Below are 15071 nucleotides of genomic sequence, written 5' to 3'. Positions count from 1 at the left end.
CGTGCTCTCTAAAATAAACAAATAAATAACAATTAAGAAATGAAAGAGTCAATAAAGAAATGGCTATTATAATGACTTAAGTAGTACTATGTCATGAATCACAAGGCACCTGCTACAGGTGCTACCTTTCTCCCTAGAGTCAGCCCAATGACCATAGGCAGCAGAGGCAGGCAACTATCAAAGAGTTCCTGCCAGCCCTTCCTCCTGCCTCTTAGGGAAACATTTCCTTCTAATAGGTAGAAATGCAGGGCATCCCCAGAGCTATACCTCCAATAGGATCACATTTCACACATGCCAAACAGAGGAGTTTAGAAAGGAAATCTGTTCAGAAAGTAAAAGTTGAAGAAAGAGTATAGTTACAGGATGCAGTAATTATGACACCAGGAAGTGCCTTGCTATACACAGAAACTACTCTACCTCTAGGTGGGCTTACAATGGGGCCATCTCTAACTTTTCTCTTTATCTTCTATCATCACCTAACTATCCCTGTGATTTTTCTGTTAAGATGCTTTTCCTTTTCTCAAAGGAGTGCTTTCATGCTTCCATTACCAAGAATAAATTTTTTTAAAGCCCTTTATCATATGGAATATTTATTTCTGTGAGAGAAAGGACTCTCAGACTTCTAATGGCTACTGGAGAGCGGGATGAATGAGAATAAGAGCCTTGATTCAAAAAATAAAAACCCAGGGGCACCTGGCTGGCTCAGTCAGTAGGGCATGCAACCCTTCACCTCAGGGTTGTGAGTTCAATCCCCATGTTGGGTGTGGAGCCTACTTAAGATAAAAAAAAAATAAATTAAAAAACAAAACAAAAAATGAAAACCTGATTTTGAACGATGCCTGTTTCTCTGTCCCTTCCCTCAGGAATAACTTCCCATCCAAGTATGGTACTTACCTTGGTGACCAGATCAGAATGTCTGATGATTGCACGAACAAAGAACCTATAGTCTGTCACTTCAGTGCCCACTTCCACCTTGGCTGCCCCAAGATACAGGTGCATCTTATGATTAGCACATGGAATGGCAGTAAGGTCAAAATTTCTCATCCGGTTCAGTTCTAACTGGAAAGCTAGGGCAGGCTCCAGGTGACGATAGATACGATCCTCCTCAAACTGAGCACAAAATTGGAGAACAAAAGAGCTCACAAGAGGCAGTTAACAAAATTATATTATGAACATATACATAAAAGAGATGCTTGAAAATAGAAACATAAACGATGATGCGCTAATAAGCAACAAAAATGAGCTACATACAAGAATAATGCTATAGCTTACATAAGATTAGGGACTAAAATACCTATTTAGTTTCCACGCTTTCATCATTTATGCTTTTACAAATGGTGATGATTTCCATTAAAAACAAGCAAACAAAAAATACCAATTCCCTCAGAACTCCTACTGCATTACTACTGTCTATACAGTTCATTTCTGACAATTAACCACAGACTGCTTCACATTAATATCTACTTCACATACTGATGTTTTGGGTTTACCCAACTAAAATGCTTACAGGCAGGGCCCAGTTTTATACTCTTATTATTTCTGGCACAGTACAAAGGACACAGTAAATATTCAAGAAATAAACATCATGTAATTTTTAAAAATAAAGATATTTGGCTTTGGAATATTTAATATCCATAGATTAAAAAAGATATAATACTACTAAGGGCAGTAGTCCTTTAATATATCATTAGGACCGGCCTAAAGCATAGTGATGATTGTGAAAGTTATCGCTTTCCTTGGGTAGCTCAATACACTGGACTATTTCCTACACCAAACTCTTTCCAAAGGGAGCCTTCCTTGGTTCTAAGACACATGCAAGGCAAAGGGAAGCGCAAATTCAGTTAGAGAAAGGAGAATGGCAAGAAGAGCACATGGCAAAGATAAGCCACTCTTGGGTTTAAAAAAAAAAAAAAAAAAGGGTGGGAGGGAATCAGTCCTTACCTTATCCCTTGCTCGGAACGTGAAAAATTTAGGAAATTCTCTCTGTGGTAAAGAAGGGGAAAATATGTCAGTCTTTCATAGATATGGCTCTTTGGGGATAAACACGTAGTAAGTACAGAAGCAGTCAAGCATCTAGAAGGCAGCTCCTAGAATACATGCTCCTTATCTAAGCTTAGGCCAGGGAATAGGAACAATCCTTTGGGTAACCACCACTGTGACCCCACTTCCAAGTCTGAAATCACCACACAATTATCCTAACTTCAATAGCTAGCCTCTCCTAGGGAAAAAAAATTAGTTGTTTTTTTGTTTTTTTGTTTTTAATCTCCCAAGTGGGAAAAAAAAAGTCTTCCCCGGTGTTGCTTTTGGCACAACCAGGCAAATAAAACCAATATACCCTTATGCTGCAGCACTGCAATAGTACTTACTGGACTGATTTCCCAAGTTTCCCCTTAAGAAACTCTTCAAATGTAAACTAGCCAGATAGCACAGTATTCCCCAATCCATGTTTTTTCCACATTCACTCTTAAGTCAATCATTCCAAGTGTTTAAACAATAACATTTCAAGACAAAGAAAAGTGTAAGATGATACTTTGGTCACTACCACCCCATGTATAGGAAAGAGAGGGATAGAACTAGTGAACTTGTAGTCATTAGGTCTTACTGCTCTTTTGCAGGACATTACACAACAAAGCAGCCAATTTCCTAGAACCTTATTAATTAACAAAGATGAATTCAATTAGCAGAGTCCATTAGTTTCTGAAATTTAACTTATTAACACCAAATACCCGTTTCTCGGATGGGAGGCTCTACTGGCAGTGTTGGAATCAAGTCATTACTATTTGCCTCTATAGGAGGTTTCATTAGGTATCTCCTTCATTATGAGCGCAATATAATCAAACACTTATTGGTACAAGCAGAGAGACCAGGACTAGCTGCCTAAATATTCCTCAATGAGCTTTAGTAACCATGAAGGAAACATGAACGGAAAGCCTTCTAGGTGGCAGGTACTCTCACATGCTGTCCCATCGAGAGCTCTCCACAACCTCTCAGGTATCTATGATGACCCTGTTTTACAGCTGAGGAAGCTGGGGCCAAGTGACATGCCCAGGATCACAAAACAAAAATGTGAACTTGAGTCTAATGCCAGAGCCCACACCCTTCCATTTCTACCACTCTCTCTCAAGTATAGGGTACTACCTTTCTATTCTTGTTATAATCCAAGTTCCCTATTTATTCGACTTCTCTTTGCTGAGATAAAAAACAGAAATTAAGACTTAAGGGAAAAAAAAACAAAGCAGAACTCATGCTGAAAACTTGTGGTTCTTGAATTTACTGAGAACTTCTTGAATACTTTCCACAGGTATTATACCTCACTCTTATCTTAAGCTTACACAGTTAATAAATCTTTTTACACTTCCTTGGCATTTTAACTGTAAAACTGCATTTAACAGGTTTCTAGGAGCTTGTTTAGCAAGCCCAGGAAATCCCTTGTTCAGGCTTGGGTCTTTAAAAGCCCTTTGAAAGTGGGTTTTACACAGCACTGATCTGTTACTGATGATGTTTTGTTCTAAATAATTCCCCCGAATGATAGTGAAGAACATGGGGATGACTTCAAGATTAAGCAGGAAGATGTTCAGCTGAGTTTTCAGTAGATTTCATGCTCATGGCTTTATATAGCCTAGTTTTGATTTTATTCTTGAGAGGTATGGCTTTCAGAGCATTAGCTAAAAAAGCAACACAGGTCACAAAAGGAAAGGTAATAAAAAGTCCTTTCATGGAATTTTCTGAAAGAGTCAAGGTAAGTGATAATAAGATCTTTTAAGCATATACCTTTCTATTCTGCCAGAACTATGAATTAAAATATATTTAGTATACCACTTAAAAGCACATTTGTTCATTTTTATTTTTATTTTTTTGTTAATTTATTTTTGAGAGACAGAGAGAGATAGAGCATGAGCAAAGGAGGGGCAGAGAAACAGGGAGACACAGAACCTGATGTAGGTTCCAGGCTCTGAGCTGTCAGCACACAGCCCAACGTGGGGCTCGAACTCACAGACCGCGAGATCATGACCTGAGCCGAAGTTGGATGCTCAACCGACTGGGCTACCCAGGTGCCCCTAGTATACCACTTATTTAAGTGTGTATATATGCAGAATCAAAATCATTATTCCTTCCAAAACATCACGATAGTAACAAATAAGCTGTCTTTACTATTCAGTCCATTATGAAAATTTGTGGTAACCAAAACACATGGAAAGCAAACAATCTTGAATGGAAATACCTTTACAACCAATAACAAAAGAGAACTAATTCTTGGCAGGGGTGGGCAAAGACTCACCAAAATCGAAAAAACCACTTTCATTAAGTTTAGCTAAGAAAGAGTGTTATGAGATAATATAAACTTTTTTTTAAATAACTTTTGGACAGATTTTTAGCTCCACAGTGGGGTCCTCAATTTAAGCGTGAAGCATTCAGGTTAGGAAATGGCCAGAAGTTCTGTGCAATGAGAAACCAGGATTATTGAGTGATTCTTAGAAAGACAGACAAGTTCTGAAGACTTTTATAGCAAGCCGTCACTTCCTTCAGTGCTCAAAAAATCGCAGAAACAAAAAACACAGAGAAGAAAAGCACAAGTCTGGTCCTACAGTTGTAGTCAATTCCTTCACCCCACCTCATCCTGAGACTTCCAATTTTTCTACTAACAGCATTCATGCTTATTCCATCACTAATGTAATTGCTTTCCAGGCATTCTACTAGTGTTATGGGCAAATATAATAATTGAATGTACACAAAGAAAAACCCTCTTAGTGTTCTGGTACCAAAAACCAAAAGAATGCAACATTTCTCAGGAAGAAATTATACCCCTGCTGTGTTCTAATCAGCCAACCATCATCAAGACAATCAAAATAATTTGCCTAAATTAGCCAATCAAGACACCCTGCAAATCAGAGAATGTGAAAACCTGCAACAGAAAACATCATAGATGATTATGATACTAATAATCGTGTTAAAAACCTAATGAGATGAAGAAATTGGAAACTTGCTGGTGCAATTCTCTTTTACCTCAACATGCTGAGAACTAATTATATAGACTGTAATTAAAACAAAAACCCAAACCAAACCTTCTGAAAAACTAATAGTTGATCCACTAGCAAACAAAACTACCAATTTTTTCCAACTTTATTGAGATATAATTGGCATATCAATTTTTTTAAAGAAATGAACTACTAACCATGATAACTATTTTTAAACATTTTTTTAAAGTTTATTTATTTATTTTGAGAGAGACAGAGACAGCATGAGTCAGGGAAGGGCAGAGACACAGAGAGAGAGAGAGAATCCCAAGCAGGCTCCGCAGTACTGTCGGTGCAGAGCCCGATGCAGGGCTCGAGTCCACAAAACCGTGAGATCATGACCTGACTCAAATACAGGAGTCGGATGCTTAACCGACTAAGACACCCAGGCACCCCACCATGATAACTATTTTTGATAGTTGGTTCTTCCTTCAGACCCAAATAAGTGGGAATCACTCATAAAACTGGTAAAACTACAACTATCTCCTAGGTGATTTATAGGAGAATTTTTTTAATTGCCTAAAATTGTACAAGCAAGATGCAAAAGGAAACCTAGATAAAACTGATTTATCACAGTGTTTGGACCTAATGCTTTTGTTTGGGTTGCAAAGTATCAGAAGAAATCCTAAAAATTCGCACTTCCATATCCCTAACAAAACTTTGCTGAAAAAAAATATGGAAAGCTTCAAAAAGCTTAATACTTACACTCCAATCAGACAGCACCTTCTGCTACACTTTCTGGAATTCTAGATCTGAAATTTGAGTGAAACTAAGAGACTTAAATACTACATAAAGCTGGAGAACTGCAGCTGATACAGCTGCAGAAATTCAAAGACCCTGTTCTTTTGCTTTTAAAGCTTCAATTTTTTTAAAATAGGAAGGAGGTATTTACAAGGATGGGTTTGTTTGTTCTCAAAATTGGTTTAAATATCAATGTTAAGCAGTTATGCAAGCCCTGTTATGGGCACTTGATTTAATTAGATGGCCATGGAAAGAACCTCAATACCAAGACTCCTTAGTGCTGGTGGATACTGCCTGCTGGGAGGAACAGGCTCCATGCTCTAAGGGATTCTCTAAGAGACTAAGGCAGTAGCAGACATTCCAGTGCTCAGCTTTGTGGAGACTGTGGTGATAGACAACAAAGTTTTGGAAATGCTTACAGTCTTCATTGGCATCTGAATAAGCACCTAACAAGATATACACTCTCTAGGAATCATTACTCTGGCCCTCATTTGCCTTGTTCTGGTTCTGAAGCAGCATGAGAGACGAGGACCACGTAACAATGGCACAGCTGCTTCATTCCACACTAGCCAATGCTGTTCTTGAACAGCCTTGGTAACCTTCCTCCTCTCCTTGCCCCCTCATGTGCACATTTTCTCTTCAATAATATAGGGATTTCACAGTGTAGAACAGGGGAGGCTGCATACATCACAGTGGATTACCAAAAAGCCAGAGAGATCAAGGGATTCATCTCTAACACTCCCAGAAAGCTTCCTCTTTTTCACACTACACTAACTATGGGGCAAGCACACATCAGATGACATGACAGAGGCTAAGCATCCTCCACGAATGGCAAGCTACCACCAGCAGAGGAACTAAGAGCAGCACCATGACAATGAGCCCTGGATTTATACAACTCATGCCAAGGCTTCCTGGCTATTGTAGATCCTGGATGGAGTTCAGTAATAGTTGCCCTTGCCCCCTGCATAACCACTAATCACTTCTAAGGAGTCTCACATAAAAACACCCCAATTCCTCTGTCATTCAATTCTTCAGAGAAAATCCAGTCCACACCAAACCTTAATGTTCTCTACGTCCTAAAGCAACCTTTCCTATACTCATCACAAATCACTTGATAATTTAACTGATTACTCACTTGATGCCACTATAAATAGGAACTGGACAATGATTCCTGGGGAAGGCCAGCTACTGGGCTCATTTCCTGGCAGATTTTGCCTATACGCGTCCCTATTCAACCTACTGGATAGCAGGGAGAACAACAAAAAAAAAATGTTTTAAAGCTGTAGATACACTCTCGGACATGACAAAGATTCAGAGGTAAGAAAGTACAAAATAAATAATGCCTATTGGGGCACGTGAGTGGCTTAGTCGGTTAAACATCTGACTTCAGCTCAGGTCATGGTCTCGTGGTTCGTGAGTTCAAGACCTGTGTCAGGCTCTGCACTGACAGTATGCAGCTTGCTTTAGATTCTCTCTCCCTCTATTCCTCCCCTGCTCACGTTCTCTCTCAAAATAAATAAAAATAAAAACGTTACAAAAAAAAAAAAAAAAAAAGGAAAAGAAAAAGAATGCCCATGGAAATGAATCACTTTGGCTTTTTAAAAATTTTAATGGAGAGTTTTAATCCATTGTGGAATGCTTACTATAGGAAACCGGTTACTGTGCTATAAACATCAAGACTCCATCTGAATTATTAGGGAAAAGGAAAATAATTTTACAAGTTCACTAGTATTCCCCAGAATATTATATTATTCCAAAGTCAGTGAGAAATGAAAGATCACATTAAAACTTAAGAATCTAGTCCAGTACTCTTTCTTCCCAAATCCAGGTCTTGGCTCTGGCATGTCTACTTTAGTTCAGATCAGCATTTAACAGCCATACTATTCATTCGTGGGCTTCCATATTCTATCCCAAGTATCAATTTTATTCTCTAAGCTCTTGATTTTTCTCTCTAAAGCCCCAGGGTTCTCTTTAAGCTCCTCATACTTCTCCACTGCCTCTAGTTTCCTATCTAAAGTTATTGATTGATACATATCTGCACTCTGCTTGATTTCCTGACATCAATAACACAGGGGAGTTTATACAGTCCACAACATTTCCTAAAGCATTTCAGAAAATCTTAGCTCTTTAGCTTGAGGGTAGTCTGTCTTGTTTCTCTGTAGACTAGACCAACAAGGTGAACTCTGAGAAGGAAAACAAAATGTCAAGTGCTACAGATCTAACAGACAAAGGGCAATAAAAGCAGTCACACATAGGTCCTTGAATTTAGAAAGTCCTTTCCAGAATCCCAAATGCTATCTTCATTACAAATGAACAGTGCTTGAAAACTAACTTATCTTAATTGTTAAAACAAAATTCTTTTTAAAATTTTTTTAATGTTTTATTTATTTTTGAGAGAGAGAGAGACAGAGTGTAGGTGGGGGAGGGGAAGAGAGAGAGGTAGACACAGAATCCAAAGCAGGCTCCAGGCTCTGAGCTGACATGGGACTCGAACCTACGAACCATGAGATCATCACCTGAGCCAAGGCTGGACACTTACCCGACTGAGCCACCCAGGTGCCCTGAAACTCTTTTCTTTTTTTTTTTTTTTTAAAGTTTATTTATTTGAGAGAGACAGAGACAGCACAAGTGGGGTAGGGGCAGAGAGAGAGGGAGAGAAAGAGAATCCCAAGCAGGCTCCAAGCTGCCAGGTGTGGAGCCTGAATCCACAAACCATGAGATCATAAACTGAGCCAAAACCAAGAGTGGATCACTTAACTGACTGGGCCACCCAGGTGCCCCCCAAATAAAGTTCTTATCAGGAAAATGAAGACTTCCTAATATCTTCTGGAATCTTACTTAGCTACAATAAGATCAATTTTTAAAGAAATATGTTAACAATAATCAGTCATTTTAGAAAATAACATCTTGACTGCAAACTGGATTTTTGACCTTACTACCACAATGGGTATGATTGTGGATATACCATTGTTTGGATGCCAGGCTATTAACTTAGTTCTCTTTTCAACAAAATTTTTAATCTCATAAATACTAACAGTTAATTCAGTTAAATGGGAGAACAAGCAATTTAATGCTTAATTTTATTTATTTCCTGCTCCTAGAATTAACATAAGACAAAAACACCAACTTAGGTTCTGTTAAGACATTTTAAATAATAAATGATTGTTTTTCAGAATTGAGAATTCTCAATAATAGAACCTGAATCCAACTTTGGTAGAAGCCAAAACCCCAAAGTACAATCAACAGTTCTTCATTACTGAAGTCCCTATGTTCACTCTGCACAGAAGAGATTAGTAGTTAGTTCCCACTTCTTCCTTAGACATCTGGATAAATGCTTGTGTTCATTCTTAACTATTTCTCAGAGTTATACTGAGAGTTCATTACAGGGTTAAAAAAAAAAAAAAACAAAAAACTTTAGCTGGAACACTAAAGAAGAACTGGAAGATTCATTTCAACACTTTCTAAAAGAAGAACCAAACATTAGTCCAGCTCTTCTAAAGAACTCACACATACTCTATATTTAAATAATTGGTGGCAGATAGATAAAACAGTAAGTAATCTTTCATTGTGGTTCCTTTTACTTACATGAAATCTCTGATCCACCTCATAGTTGACCTGTTTTCTGAAATCCTTTCAAATGAAAGACAGAAAAGAAGAAAAAATAGAAGCTGGCAATTAATAATAAAATTAAAAACGAATTAAGTAAAAGGTGATGAGTTAATGTTTTTTCTTGATTAAATTTATAGGAAAAAATTTATTAGATTCTACAAGAAATAAATGATTATAATTCCATATTTTATTTTTCAAAGTTCTAGAAGCAGCGTTAAGACATATTGGGGGAGTATCGGTCACGTGCCAGTACCTTTTGTGCGACCAGGAAAGTAAGGCGCCGTATCCCATGCTCAACCAGGGTAGCTTTCTACAAACAAAACATGTAAACAGAAGATAGATGAGATCTCCATTCATCCTAAGTTTTACCCCATTTAATCCTCAGAAAGCTCTGACTGGGCAAACACCCTTTTTTGTGTATCTACATCTTGCCTCAATACCTTCAAACTTGCAAATAAACATATCTCAACCTGGCTCTGATGGAATAGGTTTCATATATTGATCTGGACAAAACTGAAGGAGAACTCTGTGGAAAAAGATCACATGAAGTCACCTAAATTCTCTAAGGACTATTTTACCTCAAGGTGGACCTCAATATAATTTCTGCTTATCAAAAATCACGTTAGTGGGCCTGTATTCAAACGTGAAGATTCATACTGATACAGAAACTAAATGTAATCAGAGGGAAAAGAAGAAATTTCCATACCACAGAAAATTCAGGTCCCACACTGTTACTTACAGATACTACCTATCATCAGACACTGCATTCCTAGAATTCAGCAGAACAAGTCCTGACCTTTCTAGTTCTTCTAAAAGATTTCCCCCCTATTTTACATGAAGGTATTTTTTTTCAATTCTCTTTAAAAATTGGCAAAAGCAATGTTTCACAGGCTTTTAAATTTACTGGCTACTGACATCTCCACCTGGCATAGGCGAGCAGCATATTAGAAGGCAACAGACACCAGCAGCTTCAAGACAGTCTCTCATAGGAGTCTTGGGCCTCTGGATCTAAGCCTTTCTCTATAGCGTACTGCTCATTTATCTCAAAAGTAGAAACAAAGAAACAGGTTAATGAATTAAGTAAGGGACATACTTTTAAAGGTCCCTAACAAAAAGGGGCTACATCGCAACAAAGAGAAAAGCAATGCCACTAGTTGAATGCCCTGAGAGGATATATGAATAATACAAATAGAAAAAAAAATGTAGATTTTCACAAACTACAGTCAGACTTTAGTTTGATCACATTCCTTGCTGTAACTTGAACCAAGAGCTATGTTCATAAGCCAATTCTTAACTTTCATGATACTATGTATTTTTTAAGTCCAAATTAGCTTCTCCTTATGAATAGGCACATTCCTGAGCCATTTTCCTCCTACTTCTCCATTTCTACTATGGCACTGCTTAGTAATAAAATCAACTAACAGCATAAACAAAAGATAACTGGAAAAATTAATTTTCTAATAATAAATCCCCAGACCAAACATGAATAAATTTTGGCTTACTAACATTTAAAAAGGATCTGTACTGGCATCATACCCATTAATGTAAATAACCAAGTATTGATACTACAGTAAGAAAAAACTGTTTTAGAAGAACACGGTGTAGTGGGGGCTGCCGTGGTTATCAGTCTTTAAGCATGCCTAGGAACAGAAACGTTTTTTTCCAGCACCAACAAAGAATTCCACTACAGCCAAGTCCTTCAAAGACAAGCATCAATAGCTATGTTCTGGCAAGGGAAGAAAATAACTTTAATAATGCCATGATTTAAAATCAAAATTGTTATTGCTTTTAAAATTCCACAAGTGGCTGACAATAACAGCAGAGCAACAGGATTCTGATTACATTGTAATAATGCCGGTCTCACAGCAAGTCCACAGCTATTACCCAGCGATTAGGCGTCAGCACCTGGAGAAACTCCATTTACACTGACTGCTTCAATCTCCTCCACAAGTCATTTACAAATATATGATCCTAATTTCTATGAGAGAAAAAAAGACATGCTGGGACTAGAAGATTATTTGGACAATTTGGATCAACCTATTTGATAGTTTAATGTGTGCTTAAAAAAAAAAAACTTTTTCTAAACTGCTAGGAGCATGATCATGAAGTGAAAAACAAAACTAGTTATCATTTCAGGTTTTTTTAATTGCTTCTCCTTCCCTTTCTTCTTATGTTTTTTTTTTTTTTTTCCCAAAACAAGGAGGTGAAAATGTCAAGTATTCCTGGATAAGCACAGTACCTAATGCAGTTAATAGCTTCTCTAGGCTTAGAATGTCAGCACAGTGTACCCTTAGCCTTTCGAAAAGCATTAGACAAAGATGCTGGATTTCTCTGTGCCTCAGTTTACAAGTTCAGTAAAGGAAAAAGGCAATTTCCTATTGCCAGTTAATGTTACAAATATATGCAGTAAAAATAAAGAAACTGTTTCTTTAAATCAATGTGTGATGATATATAAGACTTGGATTTGAGGGTAACAAAAAGCCTAAAGTTGAGGTCAAAACAATCAAATATCGGCAATTAGTGCCTCAACACCTGGGAAGAAACGGTCATATGTTATTTCATCAAGCAGCAGAGTCAGCAGCCACACATAACAGTAGGTCTCTTACAGCTAAGGTTACCTTGGTCACTGGTCTCAGGTTAATTTTATGAGGTCACTAGTCCAGGTCAAGAAGAAAGGTAAATTTCTCTTCTAAAGAAAAACTCCCAGGCATGTCCTGTACCTTCACTTCTCTGAAAGTACCTTTTCCTCATCTTGGCCACTACAATCTTACAGTCAATTTGTGTGCTTTGAGAGTATAATGGATTAAAGACTCATCTGAAACACAAAGTTACCATCTTTTCCTGAGTATCTACCATCAGCATTACATGATGTGAATGCCTATGGCACTAATTGCTTATATTGCTAAATTAAATTTTAAAAAACTTCTACTGAGCTCATTCTCTATAACAAGCAGTATAAGTTAGGTGCTTTCCATTCAAAGGAAACACATGAGTAGTTGTCATTAAGGGCAGCTGAAGAGAGGTGCTTTGGCATCTATCACATGTCACAATGAAATGTAACTGCAGATTATTATTTGAGCATGTCTAACCATTCCCTCCAATAAGACTATAAGCATCTTCAGGGCTAAGAATGTATTATTTACTAAAGCACCTAGATCTGTGACCTTAGAACTGGCATCACAAGCCTTAAATTCAGGTTTTTGCTATATCATCTACCAGTGGGTGATCAAGGGACCTTAATCTACTCTGAACTTGAACTTTTCCCCACGTGTATAACAGAATAATTCCTGACTAATCCAGCCCCATGAGACTGTGATAAGGTGCAAATAAAAAGTTTACATAGAAGCTCTTTATAAAAAAAAAAAAAGTATCATTACTGCTAATAAATATATGATGACCAATTAGAAATGCAAGGAAGAAAAATACATTTTAGTGAGGGCTACTCAGAGAAGGCCTCATGAAAGCGGTGAAATTTGAGACAGCTCTTAAAATAAGCAGAAGAAGGGAGGGAGGGAAGAAGGAAGGAAGGAAAGGGAGAGAGAAAGACTGGAAGGAAGTTAGTGTGAGTAGAAAACCTTTCAGATGAGGACCATAGAAGAGATGAAGTAAACAAAGGTAAATGAGACAAAGACTTAGGAGCAGCAAAGGCTAGACTGTGAGCCTTCGTTAATAGGATGATGTTAAATATCAAGCTACAGATGTATCTTGAGGGTAAGAGAACCAACGCTAAGTGGGAGAATACCTTGGTAAGGGGGCATTTTGGACATTTAACTTTGTGGAAGTGAGCAGAACCGAAGCTGGGGGGAGAACAAGGGGAACAAAAATGGATCACAAGTAAACCTGTTGCCATGCCTCAGATGTGAGGTAAGAGTTTACACTAGAATGGTGGCATTGAGAATTTTAAAACTAAGAAGAAAGAAAGGGTAAGAGACACTGTAAAGAAAAACCTCAGAGATCCTGATGTCAGACCTGATGGAAATAAACAAGTAAGGATTGTGGGTAGAGGAGTAGATTAACGGAATGTCAAGGAAAGGAAGAAGTCAATGATTTCCAAATGACTAGGGGTAAAGGGTTTGATTACTTGGGTTTGTTTTGTTTCTTGGGGGTGGTTGGCAGGGGGTCATAAGAGGTGAAGGAAAATGATGGAAATTTAGGTTTAAACTATGAAGTTTGATGTCAACACAATATATCCAAGAGACACAGAATTGAAAGGAGAATGGAAGTATAACTGATACTTTCAAGGGACAGAAGGGAAGGATACAGAAGGAAACTCAGGGGAATCTAGGCCTAGATTTATGGAGTTAAGTCACCAAAGGAAAATATTCAGCAGGCGAATGGAAGTTCAAGACAGAGCTCTGGGAAAGATTTAAGAACATAACTTACTTTCCTTAAAAACATTTTGAATATTTGAGGTCTATATTTCTTGACATAAGATATTCATTACATACTATTAAGTCACTTTGGAATTTCACCCCTACAGGCAGAACTGTGTAAAAGACATAGCCATTATCAGTGGTAAGATAAAAGGGTGGATAGGATACATCAGCAGGAAAGCGGCCACCATCAATTTCCACCCAACCTAGGACTTACATTTTGTTGGGTAAACTCTCTGAACATAGCTGCCAGTCTGTCATCCTCAATATCACAGTCAGTCTTGATAGCCACATTCAGAATGTGAATTGGTTCATCCCTGGGGACCTGTAACTCAAGAACACAACACAAAGAAATTAGCAGGCTGGTTAATATAGAGGCAGAGAGAAGTTACAGTACTTGGTAGAATACCTGAAAAAGAGATATGCCTCACAGGACATTCTGGTTTCCCCACTAGTATGAATAAGCAAATTGAAACCATTGATCAGGGGCGCCTGGGTGGCTCAGTCGGTTGGGCATCCGACTTCGGCTCAGGTCATGATCTCACAGTCCGTGAGTTCGAGCCCCACGTCGGGCTCTGTGCTGACAGCTCACAGCCTGGAGCCTGCTTCAGATTCTGTGTCTCCCTCTCTCTGACCCTCCCCCATTCATATTCTTTCTCTGTCTCAAAAATAAAAATAAACATTAAAATTAAAAAAAAAAAAAGGGAAAAGAAACCATTGATCAGCATCCACAATAGAGATCAAATAAAGTAAAACACCTAACTTTTCAAAGATAAGGCGGCAAAGGCATTACCCAGAGGTGGACTCAAATCCTGACTTGACATGAACTTGAAGACCACTGTGTCAACTTTTTCATGAATAAAATGGGAATGAAACCATTTGTCACATTTCTTCACAGAATGTGAATAAAAACGAGTGGAAGAAGCCATCTGAACATATTCTCACATATTTCCTAACAATTTATCAAACAGTGGAAGTATCAAACCATGGGAAAATCACCTCATCGGGAAAAAGCAGAATTATCTGTTTACTGTGAAATGAAAAGAAGGGATTTAATAAAAGGACAAAGTTCTAAACAAAATGCCTATTTTTTTCCCCTGCTATCTAGTCTGCCATTCCCTGAATACTATGATAGCACCATTCTACAAATATATAAGCCACCACTAAGAATTAAAGCAACCACAGCTCGAGTCTTGAAAACAACATTCAGAGACTCAGAGGCAGCTGCAATGGATATGGCTGAGTCCATTTGCTATTCACAGTATGGATTCTAAGATAAATACAGTTTGTGTTTTTTTAGATTAGATTTATATTCCATTTTTTCCCAAAAATA

The 15071-nt window shown here is 37.8% G+C and overlaps 1 protein-coding gene across 22 annotated transcripts in view; it reads right to left on the bottom strand.

Moving 5' to 3' along the window:
- Window positions 1-15071, bottom strand: part of ACACA (acetyl-CoA carboxylase alpha) — a 278038-nt gene that overhangs the window by 103962 nt on the left and 159005 nt on the right. For 13 of the 22 annotated variants that reach the window (XM_045490597.1, XM_045490599.1, XM_045490618.1 and 10 more), the window contains 5 exons: window positions 13956-14069; window positions 9619-9675; window positions 9342-9386; window positions 1942-1983; window positions 895-1110 (listed from right to left, as the gene is read on the bottom strand). In XM_045490597.1, coding sequence (XP_045346553.1) covers window positions 895-1110; window positions 1942-1983; window positions 9342-9386; window positions 9619-9675; window positions 13956-14069 — 474 coding nt within the window. The remainder of the gene's footprint in view (window positions 1-894; window positions 1111-1941; window positions 1984-9341; window positions 9387-9618; window positions 9676-13955; window positions 14070-15071) is intronic. The other 9 variants (XM_045490600.1, XM_045490598.1, XM_045490612.1 and 6 more) reach the window with 3 other exon arrangements.

The sequence above is a fragment of the Leopardus geoffroyi genome, chromosome E1 (genome assembly GCF_018350155.1).
Source record: "Leopardus geoffroyi isolate Oge1 chromosome E1, O.geoffroyi_Oge1_pat1.0, whole genome shotgun sequence".
In the NCBI taxonomy this organism is placed as follows: Eukaryota; Metazoa; Chordata; class Mammalia; order Carnivora; family Felidae; genus Leopardus; species Leopardus geoffroyi.
Note: the sequence above shows the minus strand (reverse complement) of the source record. Positions and strands in the feature narration are given on the sequence as shown.